This window comes from Xyrauchen texanus, chromosome 17, assembly GCF_025860055.1.
Source record: "Xyrauchen texanus isolate HMW12.3.18 chromosome 17, RBS_HiC_50CHRs, whole genome shotgun sequence".
NCBI lineage: Eukaryota > Metazoa > Chordata > Actinopteri > Cypriniformes > Catostomidae > Xyrauchen > Xyrauchen texanus.
In genome coordinates this window covers 33,583,312-33,605,022 of record NC_068292.1, presented here as the reverse complement: position 1 = coordinate 33,605,022, position 21,711 = coordinate 33,583,312, and the positions used below count along the sequence as shown (strand labels likewise).

Sequence of the window (21,711 nt, the reverse complement as noted above, 5' to 3'; positions counted from 1 at the left end):
TGTCTGTCTATGTGTGGCCCTGCGATGGACTGGCGACCTGTCCAGGGTGTCCCCCGCCTTTCGCCCAATGTTAGTTGGGATAGGCTCCAGCCCCCCGCGACCCTGCACACAGGATAAGTGGTTGACGATGGATGGATGGATGGATGGAACAAGTAATTGCATAATAGTTACAACAGTAGGTAGATTAGGACCTTTTTATACAGCATTAACCCCTTATTGGTTCTGGCATTTGAATCACAACTGTTTTAGGTTCTGGGTCTAACAGAACATCTCTCCAAAACCTCAGTTTAGTGTAGTGAAAACATCTGGATACACCATAGCACCATGTCGTCCAATTTAAGCTCATTTTACTCACTCTGCCAGACTACCAGTGAGGATTCTAATTGCATGTAAGTGGTAGTGTGGTGAACTGTGAATCTTTTTGTCTGTCTGCTGCCTACCTGCCAGACAGGATGCCATGACAAGAGAACCAGAGACCCAGCAGATGATTGTCTGGAGGGGAGCCTCATTAAAAACATATGGAGAGCAATTACCCTCCGGGTCATTACTCACCTTTATGAATTACATTTCTGTGTACAAGAGATAAGAAATAAAAACAAACAATAATACTTAACTAGGGAAGGCTTTTTATGAAGGTAAAAGGAAAATGATTTCTATAAAATCAGGTGTAGTAACAAAAAGCTACCCCACGATAAAGAAGCCTCTGAATTCTATTCTATTCTATACTTGCAATAATGAAAGATGCTTTTGACCCATTTTATTGTTAATTCCTATCACTCATTTGATGAATAACTTGTGTTTTATACAATATTAAAGCAAATTATACAAGATTAAAGTAAATCAAAATAAGGCAATTTATCTTTCGTAAAATATGTCATAAACTGGCATGAATCAACCAATATACTAAAGAGAATGTCTTGGTTACTGTCGTAACCTCAGGGAACGAGACATTGTGTCGATGTAGTGACACTAGAGGGAGCTCTTGAGAGCCCCGAATACCTCCCATTCCTTGAGAAAAGGCCAATGAGAATTGGCAAGTGTAATTTGCATGCTACTCCCCCGGACATACGGGTATAAAAGGAGCTGGAATGCGATTCCATTCGGGTTTTGTGCTGAGGAGCTGAGACAAGATTCGGCCATTTCAGCGGCTAGTACAGTGTTGTGGCAGGGACTGTGGCAGGGCAGAGGGCGGGTTGTGATTATACACACCCGGTCCTTATCAGGCTAATTAAGCCTCCGAGAGGGATAAAGGCCGATGACAGACGGTGGTGCGACAAGAGAGAGATAGTTTACGGACATGTCCGTCATGTGTGTTTGTGTCTTCTGTTTTATATTAAACTATTATTTATATTGAAAAGCCGGTTCTCGCCTCCTCCTTTCCATTGACTCCTTTACACTGGTGCCGAAGCACGGGAAGGAGGAGGGATGCCTGTCGCGGAGTCCTCGACACTGCCGTCCACCCAGGGGAGCGCTGCTGCCATCCACTGGGGGAGGGAGTAGACCGATCACCCGCATGCGGTGAACGGCCGCAGTCCGCGAGGCGAGTGGGGACTGGACTCCCGGACCGCCTGGAGCGATGGAGCCGCTGCCAGAGGCGGAGGAGAGCCCTGCCATCCCCCAGAAACGCGGAGGGGTCGGAGAAAAACCGCCGCCCGCGAGGGAAGGAGGGAAGTGTTCCCCGACAGGCTGGAGTGGTAGGGCCGCTGCCAGGGGCGGAGGAGTGTCACCACGAGCTGCCGAGAACGCAGAGGGGCATTCTGACCACCGGGGGTCGTGAGTCTGACTCCGGTCCGCCCGGGGAGAAGCGGCTGTCTTCCGCCTGAGAGGGTGGAGAAGTGATCGAGGAACATGCGACGGTGTATCGGAGAACCGGCGAGTAGGTTTTTTTTTTAATCTCTCTCTCCTCTCTCTCACTGCTGCTCTGCGTTGTCCTTTTCCCTCTCATTTAAATTGTAGTGTTTTTTTGGGGGGGCACTACACTGTTCCTCCTCAGCCTGAGAGAACGAGGGAGGAATGTGGCAGGGCAGAGGGCGGGGCCGGGTTGTGATTATACACATCCGGCCCCTTATCAGGCTAATTAAGCCTCCGAGAGGGATAAAGGCCGATGACAGACTGTGGTGTGACGAGAGAGAGAGAGTTTACGGACATGTCCATCATGTGTGTTTGTGTCTTCTGTTGAAGTTTTATATTAAACTATTATTTATATTGAAAAGGCGGTTCTCGCCTCCTCCTTTCCATTGACTCCTTTACAGGGACACAATGTCTCATTCCCTCCATCAGGGAACGTAGGTTACGACAGTAACCAAGATGTTCCCCTTCTGTCACTCACTCAATTTTGTGTTGATGTAGTGACACTAGGGGTCCCTATAGAAAAATCCACAGCAGCTGAACTGTGTTATGTGAACTATAGATGCAGGTGCAAGCAGGCTGCTGCGTGCGTAATAGCAGCTGTTCCGTATTACCAAACTCTACCTGTTCGTACATGAAAGAACACTGCTCAGAGCATCTAAAGCAATGCGTGCGATCCAAGTATGTGTACAAAGCAAGCACCGGACACAGCAACGAGAGGTCTGGGTCTACCTCCTCCCGGGGCAGTGCTTGCAGGTTCACCACCTGATCCCTGAAGGGGGTTGTGGGAACTTGGGCAAATAGCCTGGTTAGGGTCTCAGGATCATGTGAGAATCTGCTGGACCGAACTTCAGGCAAGAGTTGCTGACAGAGAAAGCTTAGGTCCCCCACCCTCTTGATGGCTTTCATCTCGACTAAATCTAGCTGCTCAAATGGGGCTCTCTGAAGGACCAAGAGGACCACGGAGAGATCCCATGAGGGGAAGATGCATGGCCTGGGAGGATTCAGCCTCTGGGCACCTCTGAGGAACCTGATGATCAAGTCGTGTTTCCCTAGGGACTTACCATCCACTGTGTCTTGGTGTGTGGCTATAGCAGCTACGTATACCTTCTAGGTGGAGGGGGACAGCCGCCCCTCCAGCCTCTCCTTCAGGAAGGAAAGCACTGACTGGTCTGCACATCTCTGGGGGTTATCGGCTCGGGAAGAACACCAATTCATGAACAAATGCCACTTAAGGTCATAAAGCTGCCTGGTAGAGGGAGCTCTGGTTTGAGTGATTGTGTCTACGACTGCTGCACTTAGATCTTCCATATCATGTCCAAGGGCCAGACGTGGAGGTTCCAGAGGTCTGGGCGCGGGTGCCAGATTATGCCCTGTCCCTGAGAATGAAGGTCCTTCCTCAGAGGAATCTGCCAGGGAGGTGCTGTCTCGAGGAACGTGAGGTCCGAGAACCAAGTCTGGGTGTGCCAGTATGAAGCCACGAGGGTGACTTGTTCCTCGTCCTCCCTGACTTTGCCCAGGGTCTGTGCAAGAAGGCTCACTGGGGAGTGAGGCCCCCGGGGCCAACTGTGTGCCAGTGCGTCTGTCCCGAGGGGGGCTCCTGTCAGGAAATACAAGATTGGGCAGTGGGAGGATTCCCAGGAAGCGAACAGGTCTACCTTGCTTTGCTGAATCCACTCCAAATGAGCTGGACAACCTGAGGGTGGAGTCTCCAATCTCCACTAAGTGTAGCCTGTCGCGACAGCGCATCTGCTGTGGTGTTGAGGCTGCCCAGGATATGAGTGGCCTGCAGCGACCTCAGCCGCTGCTGACTCTAGAGGAGGAGATGGTGGGCGAGTTGCGACATGCAACGAGAGCATACGATGCCTTGGCGATTTCTATCCGCTACCGTCGCTGTGTTGTCGGACCATCGCAACACGTGCTTGCCCTGGATCAACGGCAATAGCCTCCACAGAGCATTACAGCCAGCAACTCTAGGCAGTTTAGAGGGCTGTTCCAACCCAGTCGCGGTCCTGACAAGGAAACGGCAGCTGCGTGCCTGTTTCACACAGCGCCCCAGCCCAGTTTGGAGGCATCTTTGGTGATCACAACACGTCTGGACACTTGCCCATAGAAACGCAAGGTCGGTCCAAGGGCTGAATAAGTGGCGGCAGAGTGCAAACCGGATAGTGCAAACCATAGGAAGGGTCTGTGTTGAGGTAAAACCGAGACGTGAAAGTCTCACTGTGTTTCTGTGTCAGCATCTTAAACGAGAGTCTGTTTAAGGCCCGGTTCAGAACTTGCAGGTCCGAGATTGGACGCAACCCACCACCTTTCTTTGGCACAATGAAGTAAGGGCTGTAGAACCTTGTCCCCATCTCGGCGCCCTGAACCAAGGAACCAATCATTAAGTCGCGAGTGCTCAAGGGAGGGTTCCAGTCCAACCCGATGCTTGCGGTGGCAAGCATGGCGGTCAGCTCTGCATCAGCCTCAGACTGGGTGGGCAGACACGAAGGTGGCAGCCCTGTCGAGTTATCGTGTCCAACATCGTCAGTGCGCTCTCCGATGCAGCGATCGAGGCCCCAAAAGAGACTGATGTGGTGGGCTGATCTCATGTCGGGAATGGACGGGAGCAAACGAGTGTGCTGGGGAATGGGAGGTCCGCTGGGAATTACCTGGCGAAACCACTCCATTGAATTCCTCAAATCGGCCTAATACCTGTGGGTAGAAGGTGCAGTGCGGGGGCGGCTAGAGTGGCTTTCCCCGCGTCTGCAACATTGCCATGGTCATATTCTCACAATGAGTACAAGAACCACCCACAAATGCTGCCTCGGTGTGATTGCTGCCCAGACACGTGAGGCAGCACCCATGGCCGCCAGAAGTGGAGAGATAACGCCCGCATCCAGGAATCACAAAAAGACAGAAAGGCATCTTTATAAAGACGCATCTTTAAATAGAAGTTTGACATCAATGCGTGTGCTCTAATAGAGAAAATATACTCTTTAGCTGGAATATACACTCTTTTAGCGTGCACCCAGGGGCTAAATCTGCACCCCTGACGTGCAGAAGGAGAGAAAGCTGCTGGAAATGCGCCGTATATTCAACAGCATATGCTTCTTAAGAGGTGAATGGAACAACAGTAGTATTCAGCTCGCTGATTGTACAACCGCTCTGCTCCGAAGAAAAAATCTGAATGGAATCATATTCCAGCTCCTTTTATACCCATATGTCCGGGGGAGTGGCATGCAAATTCCACTCGCCAAATCTCATTGGCCTTTTCTCAAAGAATGGGAGATGTTCGGGGCTCTCAAGAGTGACCCCTAGTGTCACTACATCAACACAACGTCAAGTGAGTGACAGAAGGGGGACAGGCTAATAAAGCAAACAAAGAACTATTGCATGTCACGGTTTTTTAATTTAGCATAATTTCAAATGACTTGTGTTAATTCAATTGGTTTATCTCCCACATGTCTTCAATCTTCTTTAATTGTACTACATTTGATATGTCATTATTATTGAATGCCTGATTTCAGCTAGTATATACTATATATACATATATATATACACATATATTCTGTATATATTTATACACTGTGGGCCAAATGTTTGGAATAATGTACAGATTTTGCTGTTATCTAAAGTAATTGGTACTTTTATTCACCAAAGTGCCATTCAACTGATCCCAATGTATAGTCAGGACATTAATAACATGAAAAATTACAATTTGAAAAATGTAAAAAATAAATTCAGAACTACTTCGAAGAGTTCTCATCAAAACATCATCCACGTGCAGCAATGACAGCTTTGCAGATCCTTGGCATTCTAACTGTCAATTGCTATAGATATTGGCACTTGCCATAGATGTGGCTGTCTTGCCAGGCACTTCTCACACACCTTACAGTCTAGCTGATACCACAAAAGCTCAATGGGGTTAATATCATAACACTCTTTTCCAATTATCTGTTGTCTGTGTTTTTTTACCCACTCTAACCTTTTCTTTTTCTATTTCAAAAGTGGCTTTTTCTTTGCAATTCTTCCCATAAGGCCTGCACCCCCGAGTCTCCTCTTTACTGTTGTACATGAAACTGGTGTTGAGTGGGTAGAATTCAATGAAGCTGTCAGCTGAGGACATGTAAGGCATCTATTTCTCAAACTAGAGACCCTGATGTACTTATCCTATTGTTTAGTTGTACATCTGGCCTTTCACATCTCTTTCTTTCCTTTATAGAGCCAGTTGTCCTTTGTCTTTGAAGACTGTAGTGTACACCTTTGTATGAAATCTTTGTCTTTGAAGACTGTAGTGTACACCGTTGTGTGAAATCTTCAGTTTTCTGGCAATTATATAGCCTTAATTCCTCAAAATAATGATTGACTGACAAGTCTCTTGAGAAAGCGGTTTCTTTTTTTGCCATTTTTGACCTAATATTGACCTTAAGATATGCCAATGTATTGCATACTGTGGCAACTCAAAATAAACACAAATACAATGTTAAGCTTCATTTAATGAACCAAATAACTTTCAACTGTTTGATATAATGGCAAGTGAATTTCTTGTACCAAATTAGCAATTTAGCATGATTACTCAAGGATAAGTTGTTGGGGTGATGGCTGCTGGAAATGAGACCTGTCTAGATTTGATCAAAAATTACTTTTTCAAAAAGTGATGGTGCAGTTTGTTTACCGGGGCGGCTGTGGCTCAGTTGGTAGAGCAGGTCAGCCACTAATCGCAGGGTTGGTGGTTCGAATCCCTAAGTGTCCTAGGGCAAGACACTGAACCCCAAGTTGCTCCCAATGGCAGGTTAGCACCTTACATAGCAGCTCTGCCGCCATTGGTGTATGAATGTGTGCGTGTGAATGAGTGAATGAGATGCAGAGTAAAGCGCTTTGAATACCGTTAAGGCTTAAAAAGATGCTATATAAGTGCAGACCATTTAAATCAGTAATGTCCTTACTATAAATTGTGATCAGTTGAATGCCACTTTGTTGAAGTACCAAAATCTGTACATTATTCCAAATGTTTGGCCACCAGCATGTATGTATATATGTATATATATATATATATATATATATATATATATATATATAGTGTATATTATTGTTATTAATATTATTTTAGATCAAATCAGACACTCAATGATCATGACATTACAAATGAAGTAATATGTTACTGAAGAAGATCTAGAGGCTCATATTTTTATGCAATAACAACTAAAGTTACCAAACAGAAAAAAAGTAGACTAAGTAAACCAAAGCCTAAATTCTGTGAGCTAAAACAGTTTTCTTTTTACACATTGCTTTTTGAAATCCAGGGCTGGAGTAGAAGTGACATTTTTGATTCTGATAGAAATTCAGCAAAAAAAGAAATGTCATCTCACTTTCTCCCCTGGTGAGACAAAACCATGATTTGTCAGTGAAGAGCACTTTTTGCCAGTCCTGTCTGGTCCAGTGAAGGTGGGGTTGTGCCCATAGGTGACGTTGTTGCTGGTGATGTCTGGTAAGGACCTGCCTTACAACAGGACTACAAGCCCTCAGTTCAGCCGCTCTCAGCCTACTGCAGACAGTCTGAGCACTGATGGAGGGTTTATGTATTCCTGGTATAACTCAGGCAGTTGTTGTTGCCATCTTGTACCTGTCCTACAGGAGTGATATTCGGATGTACCGATCCTGTGCAGGTGTTGTTATACGTGGTCTGCCACTGCAAGGTCGATCAGCTGTCCTTCCTGTCTCCCTGTCTTAGGTGTCTCACAGTACAGACATTGCAATTTATTGCCCTGGCTACATCTGCTGTCCTCATGTCTCCATGCAGCATAACTAAGACGTGTTCATGCAGATGAGCAGGGACCCTGGGCATCTTTCTTTTGGTGTCAGTAGAAAGGTCTCTTTAGTGTCCTACGTTTTTATAACTGTGACTTTAATTGCCTACCATCTGTAAGCTGTTAGTGTCTTAATGACCGTTCCACAGGTGCATGTTCATTAATTGTTTATGGTTCGTTGAAAAAGCATGGAAAACATTGTTTAAACCCTTTACAATAAAGATCTGTAAAGATACTTGGATTTTTACAAATGTATCTTTAAAATACAGTGTCCTGAAAATAGGATGTTTCTTTTTTGCTGAGTTTATCTGTCTTGAGTTGTGCCATACCCTTGGCTCTTCATGCATGCCAGAAAGTCATTTATTTATTTATAAAAAAAAAATGTGGCCAGATGTTTCTATTTAGAGTTGTAGTAGCCTATTACTTTCTTGATTTCGGTGATATCTGCGCGTGAAGAGCAAGTCCTGATTGAAATGCGTCTCACATCAGTACAGCTCAGCAGTAACTCATGTGAGTGTGTGCGGTACAGTACCTGCGGTGCGCATGACAGAGGTGCGCTGGGCGTGCGCCATCAGAAGGGAGGGAGGAATTTCGGTTAAATACCGAGACATCAAAGAGAGGCAGTCTCACAGGATCGCCCGCGAAACATCAGTGATCGACACACGGAGAAAACATGGCAAACGCGTACCTGCAAGGAGTGGAGATCTCAGCGTCTCAGTTCTTGGATATTTTCCATCATTATGACAACGATGGTAATTTCTTTCCTTATATTGTGGATTTCATGAAGTGAAACATTTTTGGGGAGGAAAAATTATCGGGATTATTCTTGCCACCTGTCTTGCAACTGCTTTCCAAAAGTTATTTAACAATTTGTTTAGTTCATGCCTTAATTATTAAATGCGCAAGATAGATTGTTAGTCATTTCAGATATTTTTCAATATATATTTTTGGCAGACTGAAAGCACATCGCCTCTGAATTGAAACTGTGTGTCATTGATTTGGGGTGTAAATGCTCTCAGGTAATGGATATATCGAAGGGAAGGAGTTGCAGAATTTTATCAAAGAACTTCAACAAGCTCGAAAACAAGCAGGACTGGTAAGTCAACGTTTTCTTTCATCGTATGAGTTACACTGCGATATCAGCAATAAGGTTGGGATTTTATATGGCATCCCATGCATGGATAGATATCCCAAATACATTGTACTACAAATAAATAAATAATTAAATAAATAAAATTAACTTAAAGACAGAATATATATATATATATATATATATATATATATATATATATATATATATATATATATATATAAATAATAATTTGCATATCTATCTATCTATTTATCTATCTATCTATCTGTCTGTCTGTCTACGGCTGTATGTCTGCCTGTCTGTCTATCTATTTTAAATTTTATTGTAAATACTGTAACTGTTGTAGTAGCTTACTGCACACATAATGCAAACTGATCCAATGATGGATTCCAACTTTCCAGTAAAATATGATGGAATCGCTTGTTCTGAGACCAGTTAAATATGCACTGAGAGAGAACAAATGAAATAGGACGGACTTTGTCCCTGTCTGTCTCAGTCAGCATGCTAGAGTCAGTCGGTCCCCCCATCTGTATGCACATCTGCTGCAGGAAGCCTCCTCTCATCTGCCTCATAGAGGATAAACCCTCATTTGTGTTAGTTTTACAATAACTGCAGCTCTCAGTAGTTGCAATGATATGGTTGTTATGCTGTTATCTATAAGAGAACAGCAAATTGCAGTGTTCTGAAAACAAGGATGAAAGAACCCTTTAAATGCTTTATTGAAAGGAATTGCATGAAGACTTGATGTAGTGAAATGACCTTGGATGAAACTCATTAGAATGGTTCAAAGGATAGTTTGTTCTTGTCTGAAAAGTACACTTTCTGTTGAAATTGCCAAGCAGCCAACATAGGGGGGTAGGGGGGTAGATTCCATTTATACTGTAAGTAGTCATTTAGCAGGCAGTTCTATCAACAATTATAGATGGTGATGGTTCATGGTTCACTCCTTATGGAGCTCAAACCAGCAACCTTCCCATTATTAGCCCTGCACTTTATCCACTACATCACACCACATGCATTGTGCAGTTGGTGCAAGACAAACATCCTCAAGACATTGTGATATTCCAGTATGCAAGATCAATGTTTTAATGACTTAATGACTGTTGGGTGCACTAGTTAGATAAACAGGTGTACAACATACAATCAGGTACCATAAGTAAAATCCCATGAATTGTTTTGCATAAAGAAATTGTTTTTTAATGATAACTTATAAACCTTTCAACACAGATCTACCATGAGCTACAAAGTTGTAAAACGATGATAATGTACAGTAAAGGCTTCTGTTAAAGCCATAAATCATTGGGATTTCAATTTCATTTAAATAAATAGATACAAATATATTTGTAATAGGCAAACTCCTGCTGAAGAGCTACAGCACCAAGAATCCCGAAGAGAAAGCTTCTTTGGATCCACCAATCAGAGAATTGGCAGTTCCTACTGAAATTAACACTTTTGTAAACTGTAAATAGTCTTTTACCTTTGTCTCTTTGCTTCAAATCAAAGCTTGTTATGTTGTAATTCTTCTTGGAGCTAGTTGATTAGGTTCATGGTTTAGACCTCTTTAAATAAGATTTTTTTTTAATCCCTTTGGAGAAGATGAATGTGAAAAATACTTCTGGAACTAGAAGTCAACAGTGGTCAACAGTGGATGGTAAATGTTGCACTCTGTTGGAATTAAATTGTACAGTGACTCGTCTTCCATGTTACCTCAGCGGTAGTGTCCAGAGTGGCATTGCATTATTGAGATTCTTATGTCAATGTTTTCAGCCCTTTCAGGAATTATGAAGAGGTGATGGACTGTGACTGGACTGAGGAAACACAACCATTGGGTTATTTCACACCTCTAATGATGCCACGTTTCTTTTTAACTGTCCCTAAATGTCAGTCATGGGCTGTTGCATATAACAATTTGATTTATTCAGGCTTTACTTCTAGACTATGCATGTGTTCAGGTTTCATTTAGTAATCCTGAATCTGGGTCAACCTTAGCTCAGGTTTGGTCAACAAATATTTTTGAAGATTGGTAAACATGCTAATTTGATGTTAACATGACAATGACCAGTCCATTTGAAAAATAATTTCCTTACTCTGTGATAACATTTTTCCACTTGTTATCTTGCAGTAGACAATTCATGCATAAGACTGTTAAACTGTTAACTGTGTTCTGCTAAAATGTCATATTGTGAAAGCATATCTATGACAATCTGTCTATTCTAGGCCCTGTGAGTGAACTATGTAGTAAGGCCTATGAACCTTTTAAACATTGATTGTCATTTTTGTTGTTGTTTAAAGGGACACTCGGTAATTACTCCCTACCTAAAAATAAACTTTTGCACGTACATGAAGGAACAGTACTTTTGAAAAATATGTTTAAAAAGAGATTTAGACTTGCATGAGATGAAAACCACAGAGCAAATGGAATTGGATTTCTGGATGGTTGTGCAATTAATCAATGGACCTTTTCACCTGATCATGTAGTCTGTGTATTTAATGGAATACTGTTTCACAGCTCTACGTCATGGATGATATAGATTATCATCACCAGTTTAGAAAAATTGGGCTGATGGATAAAGAGCATGGAGGATCCTGACAAAAACATTGATATAAGTAATTCATGCTTTACTAGATAAGATTTGATCAAGTGAATTACAATACAATAAATAAGCATAGATCTACAAACATTGATTTTTATCTTTACATACAGCAGATGTTGTATTTTGGATACTGGTTTGCTGGTGTTCCTAGCTTCTTCAGTAGTTTAACCTGATAGATTTTGGTTGACCAGCTTCACAAAGATTATGCTGGTTGATCAGCTGTGCCAGCAAATAAGCTGGTCATCAAAACATCATAGCTGTTTTGGTCCACCACCAAACCAGCACTGACCAGCGTACCCCTACCATTCCTTCAAAATCTATATTTTTAACTAATAGTAAACAGGCAACAGTTTGGAAAATATGTCCTTTCTGTATTTCTTTGGCATGTCAAAAGGATGGGACAATCCTTTTTAAACTCTAGACTGATGCCCAACATTCATCAAAAGCATTACCTCATCATGTGACTGAGATCACATGATTTCAAAATGATTCAATGATTTTTGCACAGTCACTTCTCCGCATCCTATACTGTACCACAGTGCCCCATTAAGTTTTTAGAGGAAGGAGAGCTCTTCCCGTTTGTATGCAGAGCAGTATGAAAACACAATCAGCATTGTGCAATGAAGGAAGAAGATAACAGCACATCTCATCTGATTGTATTTGAGTATTTGTTTCCTCACACATCATTGGCTTTGCAAATCAACACTAAACTTCAAATACTGTAGTAAATGGATTGTAACTACTGGGAACTTGATTATAGCCAGGAAACAGTCTTTTATTGTAGAATGGCTGAAAGTTGCAAAATAAGTTATTTAGAGTGTCTATTTATTGATTTCCAGGAACTAACAGACAAAATGAAGGCTTTTGTGGAGAAATATGAGCAAAATGCTGATGGGAAAATAGGTATCATTGAGGTAAGAAAACTAACACACTATGCTATGTCATGCCTATTCAGCAGTGATAAAAGAATCATTTTACCTGTCTTAAAGGGGTCATGACATGAGGAATAACATTTTCCTTGATCTTTTATCATATAAGAGGTAATTTTACAATAAAAATATACTGTAAGTTTCAGAACTCAAAACTTCCTCCTTACTGCAAAAAGAGCATTTGTTGAAGCCAAGCAGTCAAAATGCCTCGTTCTCTTCTTCCTCCACATTGTGATGTCACACTGTGGTAGACATTTGCATCTGACCACCTCCACAACAACACATCAGTACTTTACCTTATCACTTCCATAACCTGCACAGTAGTGATGAGCAGTGAGATGGCAAGGAGATACCAGGTCAGTCAAGAGCAGAGAGCCAATCATAACAGTGGGCGTTTACTGTCAAGTCTTAAAAGAGAAGCAGCATCAAATCTGAGCGTTTCTGACAAAGGGTCAGAATGAGGGTTAGGGTTAGGGTTAGGGTTTACAACTTTACAAATTTTACAAGTTAACCTCAAGGAACATTTTAAAATAATAAAAAAGTCAATTTGATTATTTTATTTAAATTATTTACTGAGAATTAAAGAGAGTTTGTGTCATGACCAATCATCCCCTGCAATATTGTCTGACCTGTTGTATTGTCTGGCCTATATCACAATCTGTAGTGTTCAACTTCCCAAAACAGGGGTCATGGCATCGGATAAGATTCCAATCAGGTTATTAGCAAAATTGCTGTCTCTGGTTCCTTGCAAGACCTCCCGTAATTCACACCGTGGTGACATTCCAAAACTGAACAGCTTGCATCAAACACCTGATGCAAGCATGTTCATCACAACATCATAAACACATTTGATTTGATTTCGTATTTTTCATATGGATCATATTGAAAATAGAAGTACTTTAGGCCTCCAATCTGAAAGCTATGTATTAGAATAAACATTTTAAATTAAATTACATGAGATTTGAAATAATAGGATTATTTTCTACTTTTGATGTCAAAACATAAACAGGTATGCGCACAACACTTGTACTAATTGGATAAGCTGGTAAGGATGGCTGTAAAGGTATTCACATGTAATGCAAAATCAGGGTATTGGGCAAAAATCTATACGTGTTGATCATTTTATACCCTGATAAAATAAAGTAATTTAATGATCACACACATTGTTGGTTTATTATGCATTATCGGTGTAAGAATGTGTAAAAACAAACTCAGTTTTGACTAATGTTGAAGCAGATTGACATGTCACAAAATCCAACCTTACAGTTTACACTGAAGTTAAATTGTAACAAATCAGGTACATAGCTGATTTATTTCCACATATGAAAGTTGCCCTGAGAGGAATTCAAAATGTCAGATTCAATGTAGAAAACAAAATGTCACATGAGAGTGGGGGAACAAAAATCACATTTGAGCCACTTTCAAGTGCAGTTTGAATGCAGTCAAATATATTCCATACAAACTTAGACTTAATACAATGTATAATTGCTTGTTCACATAGATTTAAAGCCGTAACGTGTTTAAGGTGAAAGCATGTTGATTTATGGCAGTCAGTGCAGCTGTCTGCAGTTCACTGGGAAGATTCATTTTAGAGATGTTATCTTTGATATCCTGAGATCCAGCAGCCTTTGACACTTCATAAACTGACATCTCTTAATTACTGACACTGTCACCCTGTTTTACCCATAGGAACCATGTAAAAAGTGCATAAAAATGTTTTGTATGTTGATTGGATCTTCCTCTTTACTTCTTTTGCAGCTGGTACAAATACTACCAACAGAGGAAAACTTCTTGCTATTTTTCAGAGAACAGCTAAAGTCCTGTGCAGAATTTATGCAGGTATCCAATGAGGCTTCAACCAGCCTAATGTGGTTGACTGGTTTAGCTGGTCTCCCAACCTGATAAAGCTGGGCTTTTTTGGGGGGGCATTTTGGGCTTCAGCTGCAGGTTGGGAAACCAGCTGGCTGACCTGCTAAGAGCAACAAACCAGCTTACGATGGTAGTTTTTTTTTATACCATCACAGCTTTCATGAAAAACGCACTGAGAAATATTTTAGATAAACATACTGTATAGGTTATATATTTTTAAATATCATCCTCTCATACAGTGCAAATTTAAATACAGTATAAACACTGAAGTTCAGATTTATGATGTGAGTTTTTTGTTTTCACTACAGGCTTGGAGAAATTATGATGCTGATCACAGTGGATACATTGAAGCTGATGAACTTAAGGTGAGAAAAGATGTGACATCAATGACCAGCCATCTTGGTTTAGGAACTTAACCCTCATGTAAATACACTTAAAAAAAAAATCTTTATATCTTTTGAAATTTTCGGAGATACCAAACAGAAGTAATGTAACTTTGTAATTTTGTAAAATAAATGCGTAAATAAATACATAAAAAAAAATATTTAATAAATTAATTAAAAATATTAATAATTTAATACTTGCCACAATGCTGATAAATGAACACAAAACACACTTCCACTCAATTCTCTCCCCACAATCTTGTGTTACTATGTTACTCAGGAAAAGCCTGGCCCTTTTTAAAGGAAAAGTTCACCCAAAAATTAAAATTCTCTCATCAAAAATTCTTTCATATATTTCCAGATGTGTATGACTTGCTTTCTTCTGCAGAACACAAATAAAGATTTTAAGAAAACTATCTCAGCTCTGTAGGTCCTTACAATGCAAGTGAATGGTGTCCAAAACTTTGAAGCCAAAAAGCACACAGTGTCTCAAGTGATTTGATCTATCTAATCATTTTTGGGTGAGAACAGACCAAAATAAATCTCCTTTTTCACTATACATCTTGCTATTGCAGTCTCTTCGCATGATCATGATTTCAAGCTCGATTACACTTCCTAGAGCTTAACGCATGCGCAGAGCAATTGAGATTGAAATCATGATCGTTATATGGATAACGTTTATGCTGCTTCAAAGTTCTCACCTCCATTCACTTGCATTGTATGGACCTACAGAGCTGAGATATTCTAGACATCTTTGCTTGTGTTCTGCTGAAAAAAGAAAGTCATACACATCTGGGATGGCATGAGGGTGGGTACACAATGAGAGAATTTTATTTTTGGGTGAACTATTTATTTAAGTATAAACCTATAAACAAGGAAATAATAAAACTTTATATGGCCTCAGGATGCATCTCACAGTTACAGAAGTCCAGAATGCTTGAGACAAATTTATGTCTGGGTTAATTATAGCGAAAAAGCTTGATTTCAAGACCTACACTAATAACCATACAGTATGCACACCTCAAACGGGTCTGTACACCACAGAACAAAATAAGCACAATACACAATTGAAATGAAAATGGGGAGAGGTTTCTTAGAACAGCTGCCAGATATACAGTCAGTGATTTGATGAGTGCAATCTGTCAACACCAGACAGCTTTTGGACCCACTAATGGACAACAGGATGAGGAAATTGTTGAGAGCTCTGTGAAGGACGGATGTTGCCTTTTGGGGACATAGCCTATATAAAAACCATATGTAACAAGGCCCACAGAACTTACTGTGTATCTTTGATTACATATAAAGGATATATACTGTATTTCCAGTCTACATGTCTTGTCATTGTTTTGTCATTTGCAGAACTTTTTGAAAGACCTGCTTCAGAGAGCCAACAAACCATATGATGAGAAGAAATTAGAAGAATACACATTGACCACGGTGAGAGAGCTGCAAATCTCATTGGAGAAGTCTGTTTTGTGTCACCTTGGTGAGCTTTGCCATTTTGAGGGAATAAATATTGTTTTCATTTTTCCAGCTGAAAATTTTCGATTCAAATAAAGATGGGAAATTATGTCTGTCAGAAATGGCAAGGTTAGTGAGTTTGCAATTTCATCATGAATATTTATCTTTGGCTTTTTACTTTGATATTTCAATTGGGAATTTGGCATCTCTTATTTTATAAACAGGCTGTTACCTGACCAGGAGAACTTTCTTCTAAAATTTCAGGTCTGTCTTAAGAATGAAAGGGTGCCCAAAAGCAAAATTCTGTCTTCATTTACTCACCCTCATGTTGTTTAAACCTATATGACTTTTGTTCTTCCATTGAACACTAAATAAGATATTAGACAGAATGTTAGCCTCAGTCACCATTCACTTTCATTGTGACTTTTATTTATTCCATGAAAGTGAATGAAGAAAAATAAAAGTTGTTGAGGTTTGGAACTACGTGAAGGTTAGAACATTATGACAGAATTTTACTTTTTGGGTGAACTAATATTTTAACCCCAAAACACCATGGATTTACACTTACCCAGAACTGAACAAATTGTTTACATCTTTTCATCAGGGTGTTAAAATGGCCAGAAAAGAGTTCGACAAGATCTTTGAGTTCTATGATCAGGTAAGTCCCTAGAAAATTATTGCATGGATCAGTCATTCATTGTATGATCTAATATTCAAAACATCTGTGCTTCACAATAGCAATTGAAACCCAAACCTATTGCTGCTTGATTTTATGAACAACCAAGTGGGCATAGATCAGCCAGAGTGTCACAATTTGTGTAAGGCTTGAGAAAAGCAGCCATTAGTATGCAAAGTCAGTGCTCCCTCTAGCTATCACCTCAAAAACCATTGAAGCTTTTGGCCCAGGCTGTATTGTAATGTATTACTGTGTCCCTGAATAGGGCAAATTCTTCAGTGCTGATGACAGCACCCCTAATCTTTATTGATTGGCAGGTTCAGACAGGCTCAAACACACACATACAGTACCCATTTTGGGGAAATTTAAAGTACAGAGACGGTAGCATATGCTCAATATTAAAGCTATGTGGCATTTAAAAAAGAACACTCGCTGCTGGTCTGCATTTAGCAGGTGTGTGGTTTTTCCACATACTGTTTGTGATGAGACAATAGAGCCTGATCTTTCAGCAGCTCATTTAGAGGTGACATAAGGCCGCATTATGGACACCACATTTACATTGACTTATATAGGAATGGCTTATTCTCTATTTAAAATGCCTTGATAACTCCTGAAATGTTGTATATGTGTACAGTATAGAAGTACATTTTTTATATGCAAAAATAGTCAAACCGAGGGTGTAGATAGCAAATAGTTCAACCAAAAATGAAAATTGTCACCTTCCTGTCTTTCCAAACCTATATGACTGCCTTCTGTGTGTGGAACAAAAAATGGAGACATTTTGAAGAATGTTTACACTGTTCTCTTACATTCAAACAAAGTGGATGGGGACTGGGGCCGCCAAGCTAAAATAAAATAACAAATAAAAAATAATGCACTATAAAAGCTTATGAAATATCATAAAATTTGGCTCACACACTATATTTCAAATCTTCTGAAGATATATGAAAGCTTTATGTGAGGAACAGACTGAAATTCAAGTCATTATTCACTTAAAATCTTGCCTTGCAAAATTTCGGCTCCTTTATGTTCTATGGAAGAATGAAAGCCATACAGGTTTGGAACTATATGAGGGCCATTAAATGATGACCGAGTTTAAATTTTTGGGTGAACTATTCCTTTAAATTTGACCAAAGACATCTCATTATAGTATATTGCTCTTTCAGGAGGATATCTATATGTCTCAAGCCATCAGAGGGAGATTATAGGCCCACTTTCCCTGGCTGTTATTACTTCAGAGTGCCAAATGTGCGCTCTAAGACTCAGCATGTCATTGCATTGACTCTGCGTGCAAAACTGATCCTCAATGCCCTGATTTTCAATCTCTCCCTGAAGAACATTGCACGAGGCATCCCTAATGTCTGAGTAGAGAATACAGGAAATGATGGTAAAATGGCACGACGCTGAGTTTCCACAGTGGCTGTCACACATTTGTGCTTATTACTGTTCACTATGCTCTTCTCCTCTTCCAGGACAGGAACGGTTACATGGATGAAAATGAGCTTGATGCCCTCCTCAAAGACCTTTGCAAGAAAAACATCAAGGTATGCCTCTATAAACCCACTTAATCTAAGGTTTCACTCTTTAATTTCCAGCCTGATACATACATAGATCACGTTGAAGCAGTTTATGCATTCAGCCAAGCAGATGCCACTAATGGGCTTGTGCACTTACACATTTCTTGAAGTAGACTCATAAAAACATGGTACCTGTCAGAAACCTAATCTCTTTCTGGTGCCTGTGGCATGCATACAAATTCTCAACTTTAGGGGTAGTAGGAGAAATTTTACTTAAACCCATACCATGATATAAGGGAAACACCCATTGTGAAAAATGGCAATCTTTATGTTAGATGAATATTTTAAGTTCAATACAAGTTGAGCTATGTTGACAGCATCGACATAGCTGTTAATTACTACCAAAAATTATTTTGACTCATTCATCAGTTTTTCAAAACAAACAAAAATTGGGTGGGCAGTTAAGTCAATGGGGAAGGGCATTCCAGAGGGTTTAAAAGCATAAATGTGAAGCTTTTATTTTTGTTAAAGTTTAATTTAAAGGTGACTTGATCATCCTTTTTTTGCTGTGGGACTACTATTCTAGGTGGATGAACTTCTAGTGATGCTTTATCAACTTTACACTTGAGGGTGGAGTTTGCGCCATGTAGATTGCTCCTTTGTGCATAGTTACGTCACATCCTTTTTTGGGGTGTGTTCCATTTAGAAGTGATCATCCCTTTGCCCTATTCCCTTTCGAAGACAACCTCCCACTGTAAGACCTTCGTAGGGCTGCAAGGTGTAGGACTAAAAATCTACAGTCATTCGAGACAAACTTTTTAAGGCCACGTCCACACTAATCCATCTTCATACACCTGTCATATACAGTGGAATGGCGGTTTCCTCCAACGAAAGGGAAACTTTCGAAAGCACTCTACATAACCGCCTACTTAGGAAAGCGATGACATTTAGAAAAAGAAAGAAAACTGAGGTTTCAAACTTAAATAGATTCGCGTGGACATGACCCAAGTCATTTTTATGTTTTGAACAACCCTACGGCATGGCTGCCATGATTTTTCTCCCTTAAAAGTGCCCTGCGAAGGTAACATTTATGTCGTTTGGAACCTCCATTGTAATTGCATTACTGCAATTGTAAATGTTTACAATTGCAAAAAGTGCCACAGTACTGTTGATTGAGCTTGACTTGTATTGAACCTGGAGAATTCCTTTTTTGAGGTAGTTGTGTGATACAAATTGGCAATTAAAGAACAATTATTTAATCTATTAAATTTTTTGTTATATTTTTTATTTTAAATATGAGGACAGCAATTCAATCCAGGTTACTCCATGCAGTCTTGAAACCCACGAAACCTAAACATTTATAATGACAGTATAAAATAGTAGGGTACAACGGGGTTTGGTCACAAAATGCATTAAGGTTCAATATATTTATTTATTTGTAAAGATTGTCAGTTTTAAAAAAAAGGTTTTACCCCAAACTTGTGGTAAAAGGCGCCCTTACATGGGGTAAAAGGATCCTAGGGGGGTTATAGTGATATTGTGTAGATATTGGGGCAATAGGTATAGTTTGACAACTAATGCAAATCATTTTGAGACACCAAGATGCTTTTTTGAGTTACAAATTAAGGTGATGCTTACTCAAAATACTACTTCAGAAAAAAATCAACCATTTCCATTTAATTTCAAAAACATTTGGCATTTTATTACATTCTTTATTACAAGTATTCTATAAACAAACTAATCTCTATTATGATTGGATGAGCTATTGTGAGCTCACTTTCAATTTTTTTTTATAACAAATCTTTTCGCCCCACGTGTGTTTAATAGGGGCCTATAGTGCCTGCAACAGGGGGGCTTTTTACCCCAAATACTATCATTTCAACTATTTGACAGTTTTGGAAAAAATTTTGATTTAATGTCCTTAAACAAAATTGAAAATGATAAATTAGTATTACGTTTAAATTTGCAACATTTAAAAAAATATAAACAATCAGATCAAATTGCCTCAATATCCACCTTTAGACACCAGACGCAAAGATCTCATGGAACAGGAACATTTAGCAGGACATAGTGACAAACAGGTGTTTGGGAAAGTACTATGGAAGTTGTTGTTGCTATTAAGTGTTTTGGGAGAAAATAAAATCAATAGAGCCTTTTACTCCACGGAGTCTTTAGCCCCATTGTACCCTACAAAAAAACTGAAGATGCTCTTCTAATCTCTGACAGGTGCTAGAAGTCAACAAAATCCCGACATATAAGAGTGCCATCATGGCCCTGTCTGATGGAGGGAAGCTCTACAGAACAGAGTTAGCACTGGTGTTGTGTGCAGAGGAGATATGAACCCCACAGTCCACAACACCCACCCCTTCGTTCTCACACCATCCCTGAACCATCCCTCTGCTCACCTGTGAAGTGTAAATTAGCTAGAACCTTATGCATATTTCTGTTCTTTCATTTGGAACATTGATTCCTTATAAACAGGCAACCAGTGACACATCCTTTATGATTCATTGTTTCTATACTGTTTCTAAGTGTACAGCCTTTTTTTTAATGATGATGTGGTTACAATACTTTTGACCTCCACCTTGTGCACTACTGACACAACATCACTGTCAACAGAGGACACCCAACACATTACTGAATCCCTATCCAGATTTCAATATCCAACATTTTCTCGGCACCAATAGTGAATGATCTCAAGAAGTATTGATTTATCTTATGGTATCATCAACAAAAAGCAATAATGACCTCAAGGAATGCTTATAAAACACGGCCTGTTGGTGGAATATATATAAAACTCCAAAAGGCTACATTTATGAAGACAAGCACCTGCTAGTGAGGCATTTTTGACTCTAAGCACATGCTGATATGCATTTCCCCAGCCCTGTCTCTGATGTCAGATCAACTTTATTATTTGCACTGTAAAGAATGACATGCTCCTCTATGCTGAACACCACAGACACTGTGTAAGAAGAAATTAAACTTATTGAATGACTACCAAGTCCACTTTTTTTGCCACCTATTTCTCTACAGATCAGTTCAAAATGAATATCCTCTGTAAGCAGTTTATCTAACTTGTCTTGTATTGGATGCACCATTATCATGACATGCATCTTGTTTGTTCAGTAAATAATACCATGCTCAAATTGAATTCCTGGGTTATAAACAGTGCATGAACGTGGCACCGATGTGGGGAGCTTTTGTCTCTTGGTAAAGTTCTCTGCACCATCTGGATCAGTGATCTTATCTTATAATTGAACAACTGACCTTCCATTACATTTTGTATAGGAGCCTGTGAGTCATAAAACTGGTGTCATTGCGGACAAACAGACACAAACTTAAAAGCCAAACATATTTTCTGGCTGGAACTTAGAAAACTTCTCTCAGTTATTTATATGTACCGTTTGTCACAATGTTTTAAAAATGCTGTGATGTAAAATTACATGAATACTGACATTTTCCAAATCCATCTGATTTTCAGATTTTTCACAGTATATCTGAGTAAGAATAATTTTATTCTCAGCAATAGTGAAAAATGTCTTTCCCCTA

The 21,711-nt window shown here is 40.0% G+C and overlaps 1 protein-coding gene across 1 annotated transcript; it reads left to right on the top strand.

Moving 5' to 3' along the window:
* The first annotated feature begins 8,249 nt into the window (after positions 1-8,249).
* LOC127658120 (calbindin-like) lies at positions 8,250-21,267 on the top strand. The gene is made up of 11 exons (XM_052147229.1): positions 8,250-8,392; positions 8,660-8,736; positions 12,167-12,241; positions 14,015-14,095; positions 14,434-14,490; positions 15,868-15,945; positions 16,043-16,098; positions 16,194-16,233; positions 16,574-16,627; positions 18,118-18,189; positions 20,389-21,267. Exons 1-11 carry the CDS (start codon positions 8,314-8,316, stop codon positions 20,500-20,502), a joined length of 783 nt encoding a protein of 260 aa, XP_052003189.1. The 5' UTR covers positions 8,250-8,313; the 3' UTR covers positions 20,503-21,267.
* Positions 21,268-21,711: the final 444 nt, after the last annotated feature.